A 16,800-nucleotide genomic window follows, 5' to 3' on the forward strand; every position below is an offset into this window, starting at 1 on the left:
TGATCTTGTGGCCTTACGATGGACGGCCCAGCTCTCTCCTCTTTTCTTCTCAATATATGTTCTGTATTTCTTTGATGTTTTTGTTTCTCTTGTGCGGTGTCAATAAGAACACACAGACTAAAGATTTTATTTTTAATTTCTCTGGTACTAACACAAGTGGGCACATGCAAGCTCCCAAAATGGTGGAGAAAGTAAAATCGGTTGCAAATGATGCTGTGGATCCAATCAGGGGCCCTTTTCTGGCCCTTTATGCAAGGGCGCCCTTGCATCTATCATTATTCCTAAATAAAAGGGATGTGTGAAAACTGGATTTTGGGTGCAACCATGTGCATGGATTTGAGTAGAGAAAGGTGGGCCCTATCATATAAATACATGATGTGTAAAATGGTGAGCCCCACCCACCTCTTGCTATGCATGAACTGCAAAAACAAAATTCATGAAAAAAGTTTTCTAATAAAAATTTTCCACGGAAAATAAACGAATTACAAAGAAAGAGCCGCACTTTAAGAAATTGACTAAATTTTGCTTACCATGAATTAGAAAGAGCCAGACTTTGTGTGACAAACTTGAACTCAGTTTGTCCATGATGAAAGCCTCTTTATTCCTTTCTTTCTAGAGAGCTAAGTTTTGGTCGAGCTCAAACATTGACGTTAAGAACCTCAAGTCCTAAATGCTATGAAAAATATGTTAACCATATGGGTCAAAAAATATCTATAAAACATATGCAACATACAAAGAAATATAGATTTTTTTTTATTGCTTACTTTTCATAGTAAATATGTATTTCCATATCCTATAATTTTTTATTTTTTATTTTGCTGGTAGGTGAGTTACTAGAGAGACTAGATAGAAGACATACACAGCAAAAGAACTTTAATAATTGAGTGCTAGAAATTAGTGGGCAGACATGCAAGATCCCAAATACAAGCAAAAAGAGAGAAAGAAGGGTTGGTAGAAGTGGGCTCTTCACCATAAAAAATTGGATTTGGTAGGGGTATCTCTCCATTCTCAAATCCTAAAAGCAATAAGTTGATGTGCCATCTTAGCTTCCATCTGATTAATCTATTTTTTTTAAAGGAAAAGGAAAGGACAATAAAAATGGCCCTAGCCCATATGGGGTTGCACAAAAACATCCAAAAAACATGGAAGAAGAGAGCAAGAAATGTATTTGGTGTCGGTGTCTCTCTCTCTTCCAAACCAAAAAAACAAGTTATGGTATGGGTAGTAGTATATATACCACCTTTAATATAGGCTACTGATGTTGGCACTAACATGTTTTGATAATTAATTGCACTAGCTCATCTTGTCTTTTATTATTTAAACATCTGTCAAAGATTATTACAGTTTTTACCAAAAGGACAAATTAGTTAGGAAAGTCCTTTGGGTTTGGGTAGGAAACACCCCACTTTGAATTATAGCCAATAGAATTCCTAGTCTCGACAATGAGGTGAACTGTTCAGCCATAAAAGGATGATCTTATTCGTAGCCTCTTAATTTATTCAGGGACCATTTGGATACGCGGATTTTAGAATTCAGAATTTCTTCAAAACTGTAGTTAAGAGACAAGAGAAGAACAGGACAATCCTTCGGTTTTGATTCATTTTTTACTTCTCGCCCTTCTTTCCGTCAGCAAGAGAGTCGCAAATCCTCTTATATTTTCAAGTTTTAGAAATCTTATGATGCAAGAGAGATTTTTAAAACCTGAAGTTCTCACTAAAAATCCAAGAAATGCTGTCAGGACAACATACACATACAGCACCTTGATCATGAACCCTCTTTTACACTGTTTTCAAACTAAAAACCAGGATTCTAAAATCCGCGTATCCAAACGGCCTCTCACGATTTTGCTCTCAGAATGCATTGGATTCAGTTGGCACGTTATACCCCAAATAAGAAACAACTCTTATGTATAAGTGGACGTCCAAGATGAGTAATATTGTTATGAATTTGCTAATATTGTATTTTCTTTGTGTTCTTCTTCTGAGAATTATTATTTGGCTTGTGAATTTGTTTTCGTCCATATTTTATGTAATTCTGAGGGCTTCTCTTTTCTCACTCACAAGTGGTTTTATAAAATAGAAGAGAATAATCCGTGCAACTCGTGTGCACTGTATTACGGTGGAAATAAACAGTTCGAAAGGTGGGAAATCTTTCCATCGATCTCCACCGTCAATCAGGTGGGTCCCACTTAGATCGTGATATGTGATGCTCAGTCTAGTTTCCACAGTAGTCCATGCGTGCATTATGAATAAATAAGTCAGCTAAAAAATGAATACAAAACGTGCACCATAAACTCAACACACTCTAGAGTTCCCCCTCATCTGCAGTAAAAGGACTTAAATAACCTCAGATAGAATAACTACTTTGTTCCTAATTATGGGATTACCTTGAGGCTTGATCCTTCTTTGCCCTTATGAATCCCTACTAAGATACATTGAGTAAGTTAACTAAAATTCAAACGAAGATCGGTAGATTCAAATTAAGAGTTCTCTTTCGATGCATAGAGAACTATATACAGCGTCGTTCATCCACATATCAACCTTTGGCTCATAACCTATTTACTTAAGAGGCCAAACAAGTGAATGGTTTGGATCCTGTATGGCGTCCGCAATTAGGTGCACATATAATAGGTGGGTCCACTGTACATGACGTTTGCGCATATGTGCTCACTTTATTTTTGCTGTGGAAAGGCCTTTGAGCAAGATGGGGCCCACCCATTATATCGCATCCAATAGGAGACATTATATGGCGTTCATCATACTTGTTCGAAGATCTAAACCATTCATTTGTTTGGCCTCAATGTAAATAGACTATGTCCCAAAAATCATCTCCATTGGATGATCCTATCCCTCCAATCTGTTGATAGACGAAGGCCTATTTACATTGGGGCCCAAGTGATTTAAACAAAGAAAATGATATATCCGCTCCCTTTTCTTCAACGGGCAACCCTATTTTAGTGTAAAAAGAGGAGTCATAAACAAAATATAGGGTGGCCCGAGGAAGAAAAGTGACCGGTCCACAGGAAGAAAAGGGGTATTACTTCAACTAAACCATTTAGTTGTTGGCGCCGCCACCTCTTTGGGGACTTGGACTTTGAATGTGCGGACATTTGGAAATCTTGAGAGTGCATGGACTTCAGTGCGAACTTTTTATATGTGAGAACCCCATTTCCATATGTGATAATCCCAGTCTCCTTGACCTGATAACCCCTTCCAGGCTCAACAGAGAAGAACCAAAAATTTTGCAGGTGTGATAACCCCAGTTTCATATGTGAGAACCTCATTTTCATATGTGATAACCCCATTCTCCTTGACCTGGTAACCCCTTCCCATTCTCCTTGACCTGGTAACCCCTTCCAGGCCCAATAGAAAAGAACCAAAAATTTTGCAGGTTTGATAACCCCGGTTTCATATGTGAGAACCCTATTTTCATATGTGATAACCCCATTCTCTTTGAACTGGTAACCCTTCCAGGCTCAACAGGCAATAACCGAAAATTTTGCAGGTGTGGTAACCCCATTTCATCTCTTGGCCACCCCATTTTTATATATGATAACCCCATTTTCATTGACCTGGTAACTCCTTCCAGGCAAGAACCGAAAATTTTGCAGATGTGATAACCCCATTCTCCTTGAACTGGTAACCCCTTCCAAGCCCAACAGACAATAACCGAAAATTTTACAGGTGTGATAACCTCATTTCATCTCTTGGTCACCCCATTTCGTATGTGATAACCCTATTTTCCTTGACCTAGTAACCCCTTCTAGGTTCAACAGGCAAAAGCCGAATATTTTGCAGATATGATAAATCCGGTTTCATATGTGATAACCCCATTTTCATATGTGATAGCCTCATTTTCCTTGACCTACTAACTCCTTTCCAGACTGAACATATATGATAACCCCATTTTCCTTAACCTTATAACCCAATTTTCATATATGATAACCCCATTTTCCTTGACCTTATAACCCAATTTTCATATATGATAACCCCTTTCCAGGCTGAATCCCATTTTCACAGACTTATCTTAATAACCCTTCCAGGGGACCAACCAAAAAAAAAGGAAAGCAGTTGAAACAATAGTGTGACTTCTACTCTAAAAAATTGACCGAATCATATATATAGAGAGAGAGAACCAGACAAGGGAGAAAGAGTGAGAGAAGGACAGAGTCTTACCGAAGAGGAAGGAGGTGCAGCAGTTCTCTCGTGAGTTTTTGTCAAGAAAAACTAGGGCAAAAGACGGGTTTCCGATAGTTGAGCTCGGAAATGGGGTTTCCTTTCACTCGAGGAAACCTCATTGGCACGTATTTTTTTTCATTTTCCACGTAGATTAAAAAAGTTTCTAGGAAAATAAAGAAACACGCTTTTTTTGGTTTTCCACGGAAAATAAGCTGGGTTTATGTGGAAACCACGGAGAAAGGAAAACAAAAGAACACAGCACCGGCAAACTCTTTTAATCGACGTGGAAAACGAAAAAGAATACGTGTAAATGGGTGAAAGGAAAGCCCGTTTCCGAGCTCAACTATCGGAAACCTGTCTTTTGCCATAGTTTCCCTTGACAAAAACTCACGAGAGACCCTCTCATTCTCGCCTTCCTTCCTTTCCACCGCTGCACCTCGTCGCCTCTGGCCTTCCTCTCCGGTAAGACTCTGTCCTTCTCTCTCACACACACTCGTCTGGTTCTCTCTTTCTCGCTCTATCTCTCTCTGATTCGGTCGATTCGATAGAGATATTTCCTTATTCTTCTCTTTTCAACACTCCCCTTCTTCTTATGTACATATTTTGAGGCGTTAGGATTTCGGATTTTGAGGGTTTCATTTTTTGGGGTTTTGGTTTCAGAATTTGTAGGGTTTCGGATTTTCTGAACGAGTATGGGTGTGAGCAATACCCCATGGAAAATCTGAAATCTCCAAAATCAGAAATCTGATTTTAGGGTTTCTAAAACTAAAACCCTAAAATCAGAAATCTGATTTTTTGTTTTTATGGTTTCTAAAACAGATTTAAGGCTTTCTAAAACTGTAAAATCAACTTATTCTAGTTCTCCATTTGATGTTTTTGTGTATTCAATTAGGATTTTGATTGTTCCTCTCCATTTTTTGGATGCTAGGGTTGCTACAATCAGTTTATAGTAGTGATAATTGGTTATTTGTAGGGCTATGATAAAATCAGTTGGTTATTTGTATTTGTGGGGTTATTACAAAATCAGTTGTATTTTTTTCATTCATTTTTCGCAAATCTCTCCATGTCTTTTTCATGTATTCCTAATGTCTTCCTGTTGTTGGTTGGCCCATGTATTTTTTAGTTGCTTTTCTTGGACTAATTTTTGTTCTACGAAGGAAACACTTCACACTGAACTCTCCATGTATTTTAGCTTAGCATATTAGCTTGAGTATTTTGTGGGTGTTTTTTTTCCAAGTTTTAAAACCGTTTGATGCAAGTCTCTGTCTATTTGATACTTGATTGAGTTTTAGGCTTTTGTAGGGTTAGGATTGTGTTGGACTTTTTAAAAATATTTAGGGTATTTTCGTCATGTAAAATAACATAAGGGCATTTCGTCGTGTAAAATAACATAAGGGCATTTTCGTCATAGCAGCAACTCTCAAGAGCTCACACACAAAAGGCGTTTTTACAGAAGCAAAACAAAACCTACCAAGATTTCGTGAACTGAGCCCATTTATTTTCTTGCTGTAATTTTACGAATACAATCTATTTTCCAGATGGGTTTATCTAATTTTTCGTTTTATTAATTTTTCCCATTTATTTACAGAGATCAGAACCTATAGAAACGAAAAAAGAAGAAGAAGAAAAACACCCATCAAAGAAAAAAAGGAAAACAAAACTCAAGAAAATGGTTGTTAGGATTCGGTTATCGAGATTTGGGTGCAAAAACCGACCATTTTATAGAGTTATGGCTGCTGATAGCAGAGCTCCAAGAGATGGGAAGCATTTGGAGGTCTTGGGTTATTACAATCCACTCCCAGGTCTTTATTCTTTTTTTTTTCACAATCTATTTATTTTATTTATGCCCATTTGTTCATTTTTTCCCTGTTTGGATTGCATGAAAAACATTTCTGATATGATTATGGTTATTTTAGAGTGATAGTATCATAAATTGGAGGTCCCATGAATCTGCATGATGGTAATTGTTACGTGCATAGAACAAAGATTAGATTAGTTAATTAGTATTTGATAGGATCTTTTTTGGAAGATATGATAAGACTAACTAGTTAGAAGGAATCTTTGTTATAAAGATTGTGGAAAGTTTTCATTGGCTTATATTTTGAATTGGTCCTAGTTTTTAGGAGTGATAGGTTTGGCCGTTTGACTCCTAGAAGGTTTATTAATTGTAACGTTTCTATTATCACCATTAATGAAGTATTTTACACCTTAAACAGTGTCGCTGCACACGAAGGAGGACGGACCCTTCCCTCGAAGTGGGTCAAGAGGCTGATCTTCCCTCCAAGAAGATCAAAACCGTTGCGAACCGATCCGCGTTTTTAACAATTGGTAGCAGAGTAGCACGATCCGGCACCGTAGAGAAGAAAATCGAAGGAGCAATGGATCTTTGGGATGAGACGATTAGGGAGATCAAAAGGCACCTAGCTTCCATGAATGCTAATTTTAACAAGGTGGCACTCTCGCTTGGCGTGAAAATAGAAGAGCCCCCATGTTTGATGAAGTTGAAAGGTAAGGAAAGTTAGCTAAAACTCTCTTCCCCGAGCAAAGAGAAAAGGTAATTGACTTCCTGAACGACAAGTGGCACCACAGGCGAAGAGATAGCGTTCAATGAATCAAAGAAATGATGAAGACCATCCACTATAAAACTTTAGGCTTCAAGGAGCGCTTATCTGAGCTCGATTATGTCTGATTCGACCAAAAGGAGCAATCCTGGGTTTGTCGATAGGATGTAGATAATACCGGTGGCGAATCGGGGGGGGGGGGGGTCCGAGTTTAGGCAGAAGGGTCCGTTTTATGTTTTTGAGTGGAGTTTTTCCCCCCCTGTTTTTCAGCCTTTTCTTGTCCTCTCCTCACTCAGTCCCTCTCAAGTCTCTCACCTCCACCTTCATCGTTGGGTAAGCTAATAGTGTCAAAAACGTTTGGAGAGAGAGAGACTTCCAAAAGATAAAAATTGGAAACGATTTTAATTAGAGATAAAAACGAACCTTTCTTAGGAGATCTATAATGGAAGAGTAATCCTTTTCAATCCAAACCTTTTGACCTCCAAAGGTTCCCACTACTACATAAAAAGAGAAAAAAGAAACTACAATGCAGAACAAAAAAAAACTAGGAACAATCATTCAAGCTCTTCTTCAATTTCCCCAGCTTCCTCTCGCCCAGTCATCTTCGCCTGGTCCCCTTCCTCCTTTTTCTCATCCACCTTTCCTTCATCACTCGTCGATGTCTTTGCCTCCTCCTTGGCCTTGGCCTCCTCAAATAGTCTCCTACAAAAAAATGTATTAGTTTATAGAAAAAAACTTAATTAAAAATTATATAAGTTTATAGAAAAAAATAAATAAAAAATAAAAAAATATACCTGTACTCGGCAGGAGGAACGCAAAAGTGGTTCTCTGGGATGGCATGCCACTCGCTAGCAACGCCATTCCCACAAAGAGGACAACGAGAAGTGAGAAAGGAATGTTTGCGCTTAATATTTTGGTCTAACCCAGCAGAGTTGAAGAACCTTGGAGGCTGCCGATTCTTACGAGTAATACAACTCAGACATTTATTCACCTTCTCCTTCTTTTTAAATAACTTCCTTTTTTTTAATCTTTCACTGGACTTCCTCTACCTTTCCCCTTCGAAAAGGGGCGACAAAGAGCGAGGTTGGTCGTGATGGTTCTAATCATCTTTTTCAAAGGTAAGGAAAAAGATAGAAGAGAAAAGGTAATTGACTTCCTGAACGACAAATGACACCACAGGCGAAGAGATAGCATTCAATGAATCAGAGAAATGATGAAGACCATCCACTATAAGACTTTAGGCGTCAAGGAGCGCTTATCTGAGCTCGGTTATGTCCGATTCGACCGAAAGGAGCAATCCTGGGTTTGTCGATAGGATGTAGATAATACCGGTGGCGAACTGGGGGGGGTTCGATTTCAGGCAGGAGGGTCCGTTTTATGTTTTTGAGTGGAGTTTTTTTTCCCTGTTTTTCAGCCTTTTCTTGTCCTCTCCTCACTCAGTCCCTCTCAAGTCTCTCACCCCCACCTTCATCGTTGGGTAAGCTAATAGTGTAAAAAACGTTTAGAGAGAGAGAGAGGAGAGACTTCCAAAGGATAAAAATTGGAAACGATTTTAATTAGAGATAAAAACGAACCTTTCTTAGGAGATCTATAATAGAAGATTAATCCTTTTCAATCCAAACTCCAAAGGTTTCCACTACTACATAAAAAAAGAAACTACAATGCAGAACAAAAAAAAAACTAGGAACAATCATTCAAGTTCTTCTTCAATTTCCCCAGCTTCCTCTCCCCCAGTCCTCTTCGCGTGGTCCCCTTCCTCCTTTTTCTCATCCACCTTTCCTTCATGACTCGTCGATGTCTTTGCCTCCTTTGCCTTTGCCTCCTCAAATAGTCTCCTACAAAAAAAATGTATTAGTTTATAGGAAAAAACTTAATAAAAAATTATATAAGTTTATAGAAAAAAATAAATAAAAAATAAAAAATATACCTGTACTCGGCGGGAGGAACGCAAAAGTGGTTCTCTAGGATGGCATGCCACTCGCTAGCAAAGCCATTCTCACAAATAGGACAAGGAGAAGTGAGAAAGGAATGTTTGCGCTTAATATGTTGGTCTAACCCACCAGAGTTGAAGAACCCTGGCGGTTGCCGATTCTTACGAGTAATACAACTCAGACATTTATACACCTTTACCCTCTTCTTTTTAAATAACTTCATTTTTTTAATCTTTCCCAGGACTTCCTCTACCTTTCCCCTTCGAAAAGGGGCGACAAAGAGTGAGGTTGGTCGTGATGGTCCTAATCATCGTTTTTCAAACTAAAAGCCATTACTTGAAAGGATTCGAAAGAAAATAGATAAAAACGAAGGGAATTCTTGAGGGATTCTTGAGTGGTAAAAGGACCACTGAAGACCTCTTTTTATACTAGGAAAATAGTAAAAAATTTAAATTAAGATCTACTGAAAGGAGCCCTTGCAAAAAAGAGGTGAAAGGGCATTGGCTGCAGTGTTGATTAAGTCAGTGTGGGCCAATATTCCCATTTATTTTTTATCTTTGTTCAAATGCCCGGCTAGTGTAGGCGCAGATTTTTATGGGGAGGCAACGAGGAGAGAAATGGCATTTGTTTGGTGGGTTGGCGGAAAGTGTGCCTTCCTGTGAAGAATGGGGGTTTGGGGATTAGGAGAGTGAAAGAGTTTAACCATGCTTTGTTGGGAAAATGGTTATGGAGGTTTGGAGAGGAAAAATCTCAGCTGTGGGTTAGAGTTATTGGGAGTAAATATGGGTGCAAGCCGGGTTAGTGGGAATCTGATAACCAATACAAAAAACAAGGATTGACTGTTTGGCATGCCATTTTGAAAATGTCTTATGATTTTAATTTGAGGGTTAGGTTTAAGGTGTATTCGGGGGAGCGAATTAAATTTTGGAGGGATGTGTGGTGGGCAAATGAGCCTCTTATGATTTTATTCCCGGAGTTATTTAGTGTTGCCGTTGAGAAAGATATTTTTGTTTCTGAGTATTTTACTCGAGAGAGGGGTAGTATAGTCTGTCCCCTAGGTTTAGAAGGAACTTCTTTGATCGAGAGTTAGATTCGGTTGTCCAATTTCTTAAGCTTTTAGATGGGTGCTATATTAAGAGAAGCGGTTTGGACAAAAGAGTATGGACTGTGGAATCTTCTGGTTTTTTCTCTGTCAAATCTTTCTATTTTAACTTATTGCCTTGCAGTGTATCCTCTATTTCAGCCAAGGTATGGAATTTTCATTGCCCGCCTTGAGTTGGTATCTTCGGGTGGGCAGTATGTCGCGATCGAATTCAAACGATTAATTTCCTCCGAAAGCGTGGTATGGTGCTTGTCGACCATTGCCTACTTTGCTTGAAGGATGGTGAATCTGTGGGCCATCTCTTCATGCATTGCTCTTTTTCGCGTCAGATATGGAGTTTGATATTTCTGAGATTTGGTATTAGTTGGATTTTTCCTTTTTCTATTCCGGAATTGATGCTTCATTAGTCCTTTGTGCCGTGGAAGAAGAAAGGTAAAGTTTTGTGGAATTTGTGTCTTCTAGCAACTTGGTGGGTGATATGGAAAGAGAGGAACTCTCGTATCTTTGAAGGGGTCGCAAAATCTCCTTATTGGCTCTATATGAAAATTACAACGCTCACTATTTCATGGGTGAAAAGTTTACCGGCTTTCCGTTTTGTATTGGCTTTTGACTTATGGGAGGGTTGGAGAGTTATTTGCTTAAGTAGGGAGATCCGGCCTCGATCCGTTCAGAGATGGGAGGCTCCGCCAAGTGACATGTTCAAAATTAACTTTGATGGCTCCACATTATGGAACCCGGGTCCGGCTGGTGTTGGGGGAGTGTCTGGACGATCGTGGTGAAGTTGTATGGGCTTACTCCGGCCCTCTTGGAGTTTGTGATGCCTCGGAGGCCGAGGTGTTTGTAGCTTATCATGGCATAAAAAGGCTTGCTAGAGATTGTATGGATAGCACTATTGTAGAGAATGTGATTAGATGGTTGTAGGGGTTGGTGGTGCCTCCTTGGAGATTTTCTTCTATTTTTTATGAAATCGTCTATTGTTTTTAATCATGTTCGGAGGTCCGCAAATGGAGAGGCGGACTATTTGGCTAGGAGTGGGGTTAGGAGGTTGCAATTAGATTGGTTTGACTTCCTTCCTCCTTAAGAATTGTATTGTTTTTGTTTTTTGTTGTATTGTTCTCTTGTATTTTTGGTTGGGGTCCATCTCGTCCCTCTCCTTTCTTAATGATATTATCCTACCATTTCAAAAAAAAAAAAAGTACGAAATTATAGAAATATTTTCCTTGCCAAACTTTTTCAGAAGTTTCCTGGAATCCAAACAAGGCCTTAAGTTAACTTTCTTGCTTGTTATTTGATTTTTCCAATGTCTATTGGCATAATAATCCCTTTTTCACTTTTTTATTATGTCTATTGGTATAATAATAATACCCTTTTTTCACTTTTAATGCCATTAAAAAATTCTTTCATTATTTATTTTCTCTTTAATCTTTAAGTACTTTATGGGCCTTGCAATTCATTCTAGATTTCATTTCAATTCGATTTCCGGAAATCTCAATTCTGACTTGTGATTGCTCCTGTGGTACTGTTCAGGGCAGGATGGTGGTAAGCGCATGGGTCTGAATTTCGACAGAGTGAAGTAAGCTTTGATTTTAGTCTAATTTTTGTGCATTGTAATTCTCCAAATCAATATTGTGTGCTTAAGACTTTAATTTGATGGAAATATAATTTGGAGAGATTGTTTTCACATCCGTTGCAAGTAAGTGTGTCAGCCAAGAAACCAGTCATTCACACTTCTGTGAAGGGATGAGCTCCTCCCGTTTGGCTTTCATCCTTCATCCTCTTTACACTTAGTTGCTAGTCTTTCGGAGTTATCTGAATCTAACCACCATGGCATAGATGAAGAACCTATTAATAAGGCCATGGAATTCACTTTAGAATTGAACGGTCTTTACTTACCTTTTTGTACTTCGGCATCAAACACCGATTGCTTTTGGCAGGGCATGTGCTGGGACAAGACTAAAAAAAATACACTTTGTGAACTGTTTTCGTTTTTAATTTCAGTCCTTCACAAAATAGTGAAAAGTTGATTTCTTGGTGACACACTTAGTTGTGACGGAGGTGAAAGTCTCCCTAATTTGGAGTCTAAAACATGATGCTAGTGTCACCTTCACAGATAAAAAATGTGCATCATTCTGCTTCCACTCATATAAGCAATATGTTCCTCGTATTGCAATATGGATCCCATTATTTGCACCGACTATGGTGCAAGTGATGCCATTTTTCTTTCATGCACATGAATCATGCGAGTTCAATTGCTATGAAGAATTAATTTTGGAATTTTATTTTGTAAGTTAGTTCAATTGCTCCATTGATGGTTTGCTTCTATATTCAGCCCCAAACAAAGCATAAAAGTGGATATATTATGCAGAAAAAAACTGTATAGAATACCGTAGACCAGCAGGTACCAACATTCCTTCTCCATGGATATAAGAGATTTTGGATATTTGCAATCATTCCATATAATCTGAATATTCAATGAACCTGAACTGCATATGGGCAAGGTGAATCCTTATGGTAACCCGACAATTCCTATTATTTTGGATATTTGCAATCATTCCATGCAATCTGAATTTTCAGTGAACTTGAACTGCATATGGTCAAGGTGGATCCTTATGGTAACCCGATAATTCCGGTTAGTTACAAGGGAGACAAAAATAAGTTTGCAATCCGCGCCTGTCTTATGAGGAGCTATTTAATTTCTTTTTCAGTTGTGTTTACTTCAAGTAGCATTTCATGAGTTCACATGCTATTATAATCAATTCTACCCACTCTCCTCTAGTTGCCTTCACTACATCTATGGAAAAATTAGTTTGAACCATAGCTGCCAGAGTGGGAAGTGGGAAGTGAGAGATCTAGAAAAGAGAAAATGTAGGAAACAAAAAGCTCTAACGAAAGTAAGAGGAAAGTGTGAGGAGTGCCATGGAAAGTAAAAATGAAACATGTAATAAGCCTCATTGGAAGTGAACCGTATAGAAGGATATAAGAGTTATCGTAGGTTAGAGAGGAAGGTTTAATGTAGCTTAGGATTACTATTAGTAGAGGGAACTTTGTGGTTGATTAGAATTACAAGTTTTATGGATTAAAAGTTTTATATGTTTTATTCATGTAAATTTAATTATAGTTTTGAGGAAAAGATCCACATAAGTTTTATTTGAAACTCAAGATGAGTTTTAAATTTTAAGTACATTCCTTCAGTGTTATCAATTGAAAGAGGTTAAAGAGATCTAACCTAGAGAAGAGAGGATGGAGGAAGAAGAAAGCAACAAAGGAGAAAGAAGAAAGGAAATGAATAAGGGAAGGCGTTCATGTGGTCATGTTATAGGATTTATTTCATAGAAAAGTGGAGGAGGATTCATGAAAATTTTCATGAATCCTTCTTCATGAAAATTTCCTTGAATCCTTCTTCATGGAAATTTTCTAAGGGACTCATTAGCCGACCCCAACTAGTTTGGGACAAAGGCTAAGTTGAGTTGAGGTGAGTTTTTCATATGGCCATGTTGTGCACAACCCACGACTATCTATTTATTGACATCGTGAAAGGAGGGAAAACTCATCTATTGCAAATGGACCCCACACTCACTTAACAATCACTTAAGTTATGACTTAAGGGATAATTATGTAATTTATATATGTATATGCGCCTCTTAACATTACAATGTACATCTCCCACTACATTACAATACTCTCCCTCAAGTTGGAGCAAAAATGTCAACCATGTGGCTGATAAGAATCTATGTCACAAATGTCGTTCTCAGGAATTTCTCGGCAAGGGAAAATCTCGGGATATATTAATTTTTTCGGTTTTATATCGGGAAATAAACGGTAAAAATAAAATTATGTAAAAAATATATAAAAAAGTTAAATTTAAGAAAAAAATATAAAATGAAAATATCGTAAAAATATCGGGATATTTTATGATAAAACGAAAATATCGCTATTTTTTTAAAATCTGGGGATTCGGTCGGGATTTTGTTGTTTTATCAAAATCTCGCGATAAAAACACTATATTTTGAAAATATCGGAGATATTTGTGACAGATTAGAATTACAAGTTTTACGGATTTAAAGTTTTATATGTTTTATTCATGTAGATCTAACCCGGATATAGTCGTGGTGGAAGGGGATTCACTAACTGTAATTCGTTGGATTAGTTGTTCTCAACACCACCCATTGAGATTTGAGTGCTTCTTTGACGAGATTCAGGATTGGGTGGGATCCCCTTCTATCGTCTCTCAGCACATTAGAAGATTTGCAAATAGCCTGGCCAATAGCCTGGCCAGGGAGGGGTGACTGAGGAATCTTTGGAAATGTTCGACTATCTCTCCCCCCCCTCCCCCCCCCCCCCCCCAACCCAATCCAACCACCCGAGAGTTTCTTTTTCTTTCTATTTTCGGATCTGTTTTTCCCTTTCTTTTGCTATTTCTTCCTGTCTTGTATTGACCATCTCAGTCTCTTTCTCATTTAGTAGATCTTTTGCCATGCAAATAAAAAAACATGTAGATGTAATATTAGTTTCAAGAAAAAGATCCACATAAGTTTTTTATTTTTTGAAAAAAGACGAGTTTTAAATTTTAAATAAACTCTTTTGGCATTATCATTTGAAAGTGTTTAGAGAGATCTAACCTAGAGAAGAGATGGAGAAAGAAGAAAGAAAGGGAAGAGAAGAAGAAAGGGACGAGAATCGGCTAAGGTTTTTGTGTATTTGTGCCCCGCCCAAGGCATTTGGCTAATGCGATATGTTTGCGGTTGTCTGTATTAATCTGGGAATGTCAGTAGAAAACTATTCTTGAAGTTTCATGAAGAGGCTATATACTTGCATGGTTTAATGCATAGTTTTAAAACTACGTCGCGTCCAAGTCGACTCCCTTTTACCTTGGCCGCGTTCCGAGTTGCGCCGCATCTGCCTTCCACATTTTGCCCTATAGAGTCAATAAAAGCTCCTTTGACTCCCTCGAATTATGGTCGCGTCAACCGAGTACTCAGACACATTAATCGAGGCCGACTAGGATTTTATACGGCCGCGTTCCACACCGCATCGGAGTCGACAAATATGAGGCACTTTGTCCTTTCCATAATATTGGCCGAATGTCACATATCAATGGAAAGGCAACTCTTGACTGGTTGGCAAAATATGGAGCAAGTTGTGGATTTCCACTTTCCATAAGCGAGCCCGGGCTTTTTCTAGCTGCTCAATCTCTCTTCCATGTACTTCTTCTGAATTTTTCGAGCTACTCAATGTCTCTTCCATTTACTTTATGAATTCCGACGTTAGTACTTGTTGTCCCATTTTAAAATCTCCTAATATCTTCTCTTCAAATTTCAATCTTGACGTCTTTCCTTTTTAGGAGGCAAAATAATGACAAAAAGAACGAAACAATTCAGGATTAACAGAAAAAATCCCCACTCTTGTCAACATAGTTTGTAGTTCAACCTGAAAATTATTCCATGTGGTGATTATGTAATACACTGTTGTTTGTTGGTTCCTTTATGTTTTTTTTTAGGGAAATTTCATGCTTTAAAGTTTTTATAAAGTAAAGGGCGGCCCAGTGCACGAGGCTCCCGCCATGGCGGGGTCTGGGGAGGGCTAGATGTACACAGCCTTACCCCTACTTTGCAGAGAGTTTCAGTGACTCGAACCCGCAACCACCCCTGACCACCTGGGGAGGGCTAGATGTACGCAGTCTTTAGAAAGTATTTGATAAAAATCGAAAACTGTTTCATCAACCTACAATTATACTCTAGTGTACATGAATTCTAGAACTCATGCAATTCTTTCTTGTAGCTTTTGTTTCTTCTTCACCAATTTCACTTTGATGGTAATGCAGATATTGGCTATCAGTTGGTGCGCAGCCTTCAGATCCTGTCCAACGCATTCTTTTCAGGGCAGGGCTTTTGCCGCCACCTCCAATGCTTGCAATGGCTCACAAAGGTGGGCCTCGTGACACCCGTCTTATTGACCCTATGAGCGGCCGTTTTGTATCCCCCAAGGAAGACCCTGCTGTTGTTGATGATCAACCAAAAGATGATGAAGGTGATGAAGCTGAACGTGACCCGTGAGCATCCATTACCCATGGGCACCTAGTAGAACTCTATCGTTTGACTATATGCTAGTTGATGCTCTCATTTCTTGCACTTGAATCTCTTTAACTTCTTGCACCATTACCCAGTCTACCTTATTTCGTGCTCAGATTACTTTAGGCGTGGGTTTAATTTGATCTTTTTTTTGTTAAGAAATGGCAGGGCATGGAGTAAATATAGTTCTATAAAGTTAGGAGTGTTAAAAAAACTTGTACTTGAGCTTAGAACCTTCAATAAGGAATTTTATTCAGTTGGCAGAAGTTTGAATGACCCCATTTTCTATTAAATTTTAGGGAAAAATACACTTAGACCCCCTGTGGTTGCTGACACATTCAACTTAACCCCTAATGTGTAAAAAGTTACAAGTAGACCCCCTGTGGTTTCAATTTGTGTAAGGTAGCCCCCCTCTTTTGAAACACTATCAATGCTAATGAAGACCCCATACACCCCTCCAAACCCCATACCCGAATCCAAACACTACCAAAAACATAGTGGGCGCACATTGTTTGGATGATCCAAAGCGTTCGTTTGATGGGCCCTGACATAGATAGGGTGTGCCCAAAACGTCAGCCCCATAGGATCATCCTAACCCTTCAATCTTTGGACGAACCGTCAACTGAGGGGGTCTACCTTACACAAATTGAAACCACAGGGGTCTGCTTGTAACTTTTTAAACGTTAGAGGTTAAGTTGAATGTGTCAAAAACCACAGGGGGTCTAAGTGTATTTTTCCCTAAATTTTATATATGTGTGCATTCTCTTGTGTCTGCAACCATGAATCCATGCACCAATCCAGTCAATCAGCCTACATGTGTACATACAATAAATTATTGATGAAACTCAAGGAGACTAAATGCTCCCAATTAATCCGTTCACTTGATGGAATGCGTGGCATTTTCATTTATAGATGCACACACAAACAAACCCAAACACAAATGCCATAATCTATGTTGCA

At 38.6% G+C, this 16,800-nt stretch overlaps 1 protein-coding gene across 2 annotated transcripts in view; it reads left to right on the forward strand.

Annotated features, from left to right (window-relative positions):
• LOC143851224 (Ribosomal protein S16 family protein) overlaps nt 1-16,106 on the forward strand; it is a 28,445-nt gene extending 12,339 nt beyond the window's left edge. Inside the window, exons 1-4 of one of the 2 annotated variants that reach the window (XM_077360571.1) lie at nt 4,450-4,640; nt 5,767-5,980; nt 11,300-11,345; nt 15,594-16,106. In XM_077360571.1, the coding sequence (XP_077216686.1) occupies nt 5,848-5,980; nt 11,300-11,345; nt 15,594-15,825 (411 nt within the window). In that variant the 5' untranslated portion in view covers nt 4,450-4,640; nt 5,767-5,847 and the 3' untranslated portion in view covers nt 15,826-16,106. Of the gene's footprint in view, nt 1-4,449; nt 4,641-5,766; nt 5,981-11,299; nt 11,346-15,593 lie in introns of those variants that run through there. The other variant, XM_077360573.1, reaches the window with a different exon arrangement.
• The last annotated feature ends 694 nt before the right edge of the window (nt 16,107-16,800 follow it).

Source organism: Tasmannia lanceolata, unplaced genomic scaffold (assembly GCF_043159265.1).
Source record: "Tasmannia lanceolata isolate RefF3 unplaced genomic scaffold, GAP_Taslan_0.1 ptg000018l, whole genome shotgun sequence".
In the NCBI taxonomy this organism is placed as follows: Eukaryota; Viridiplantae; Streptophyta; class Magnoliopsida; order Canellales; family Winteraceae; genus Tasmannia; species Tasmannia lanceolata.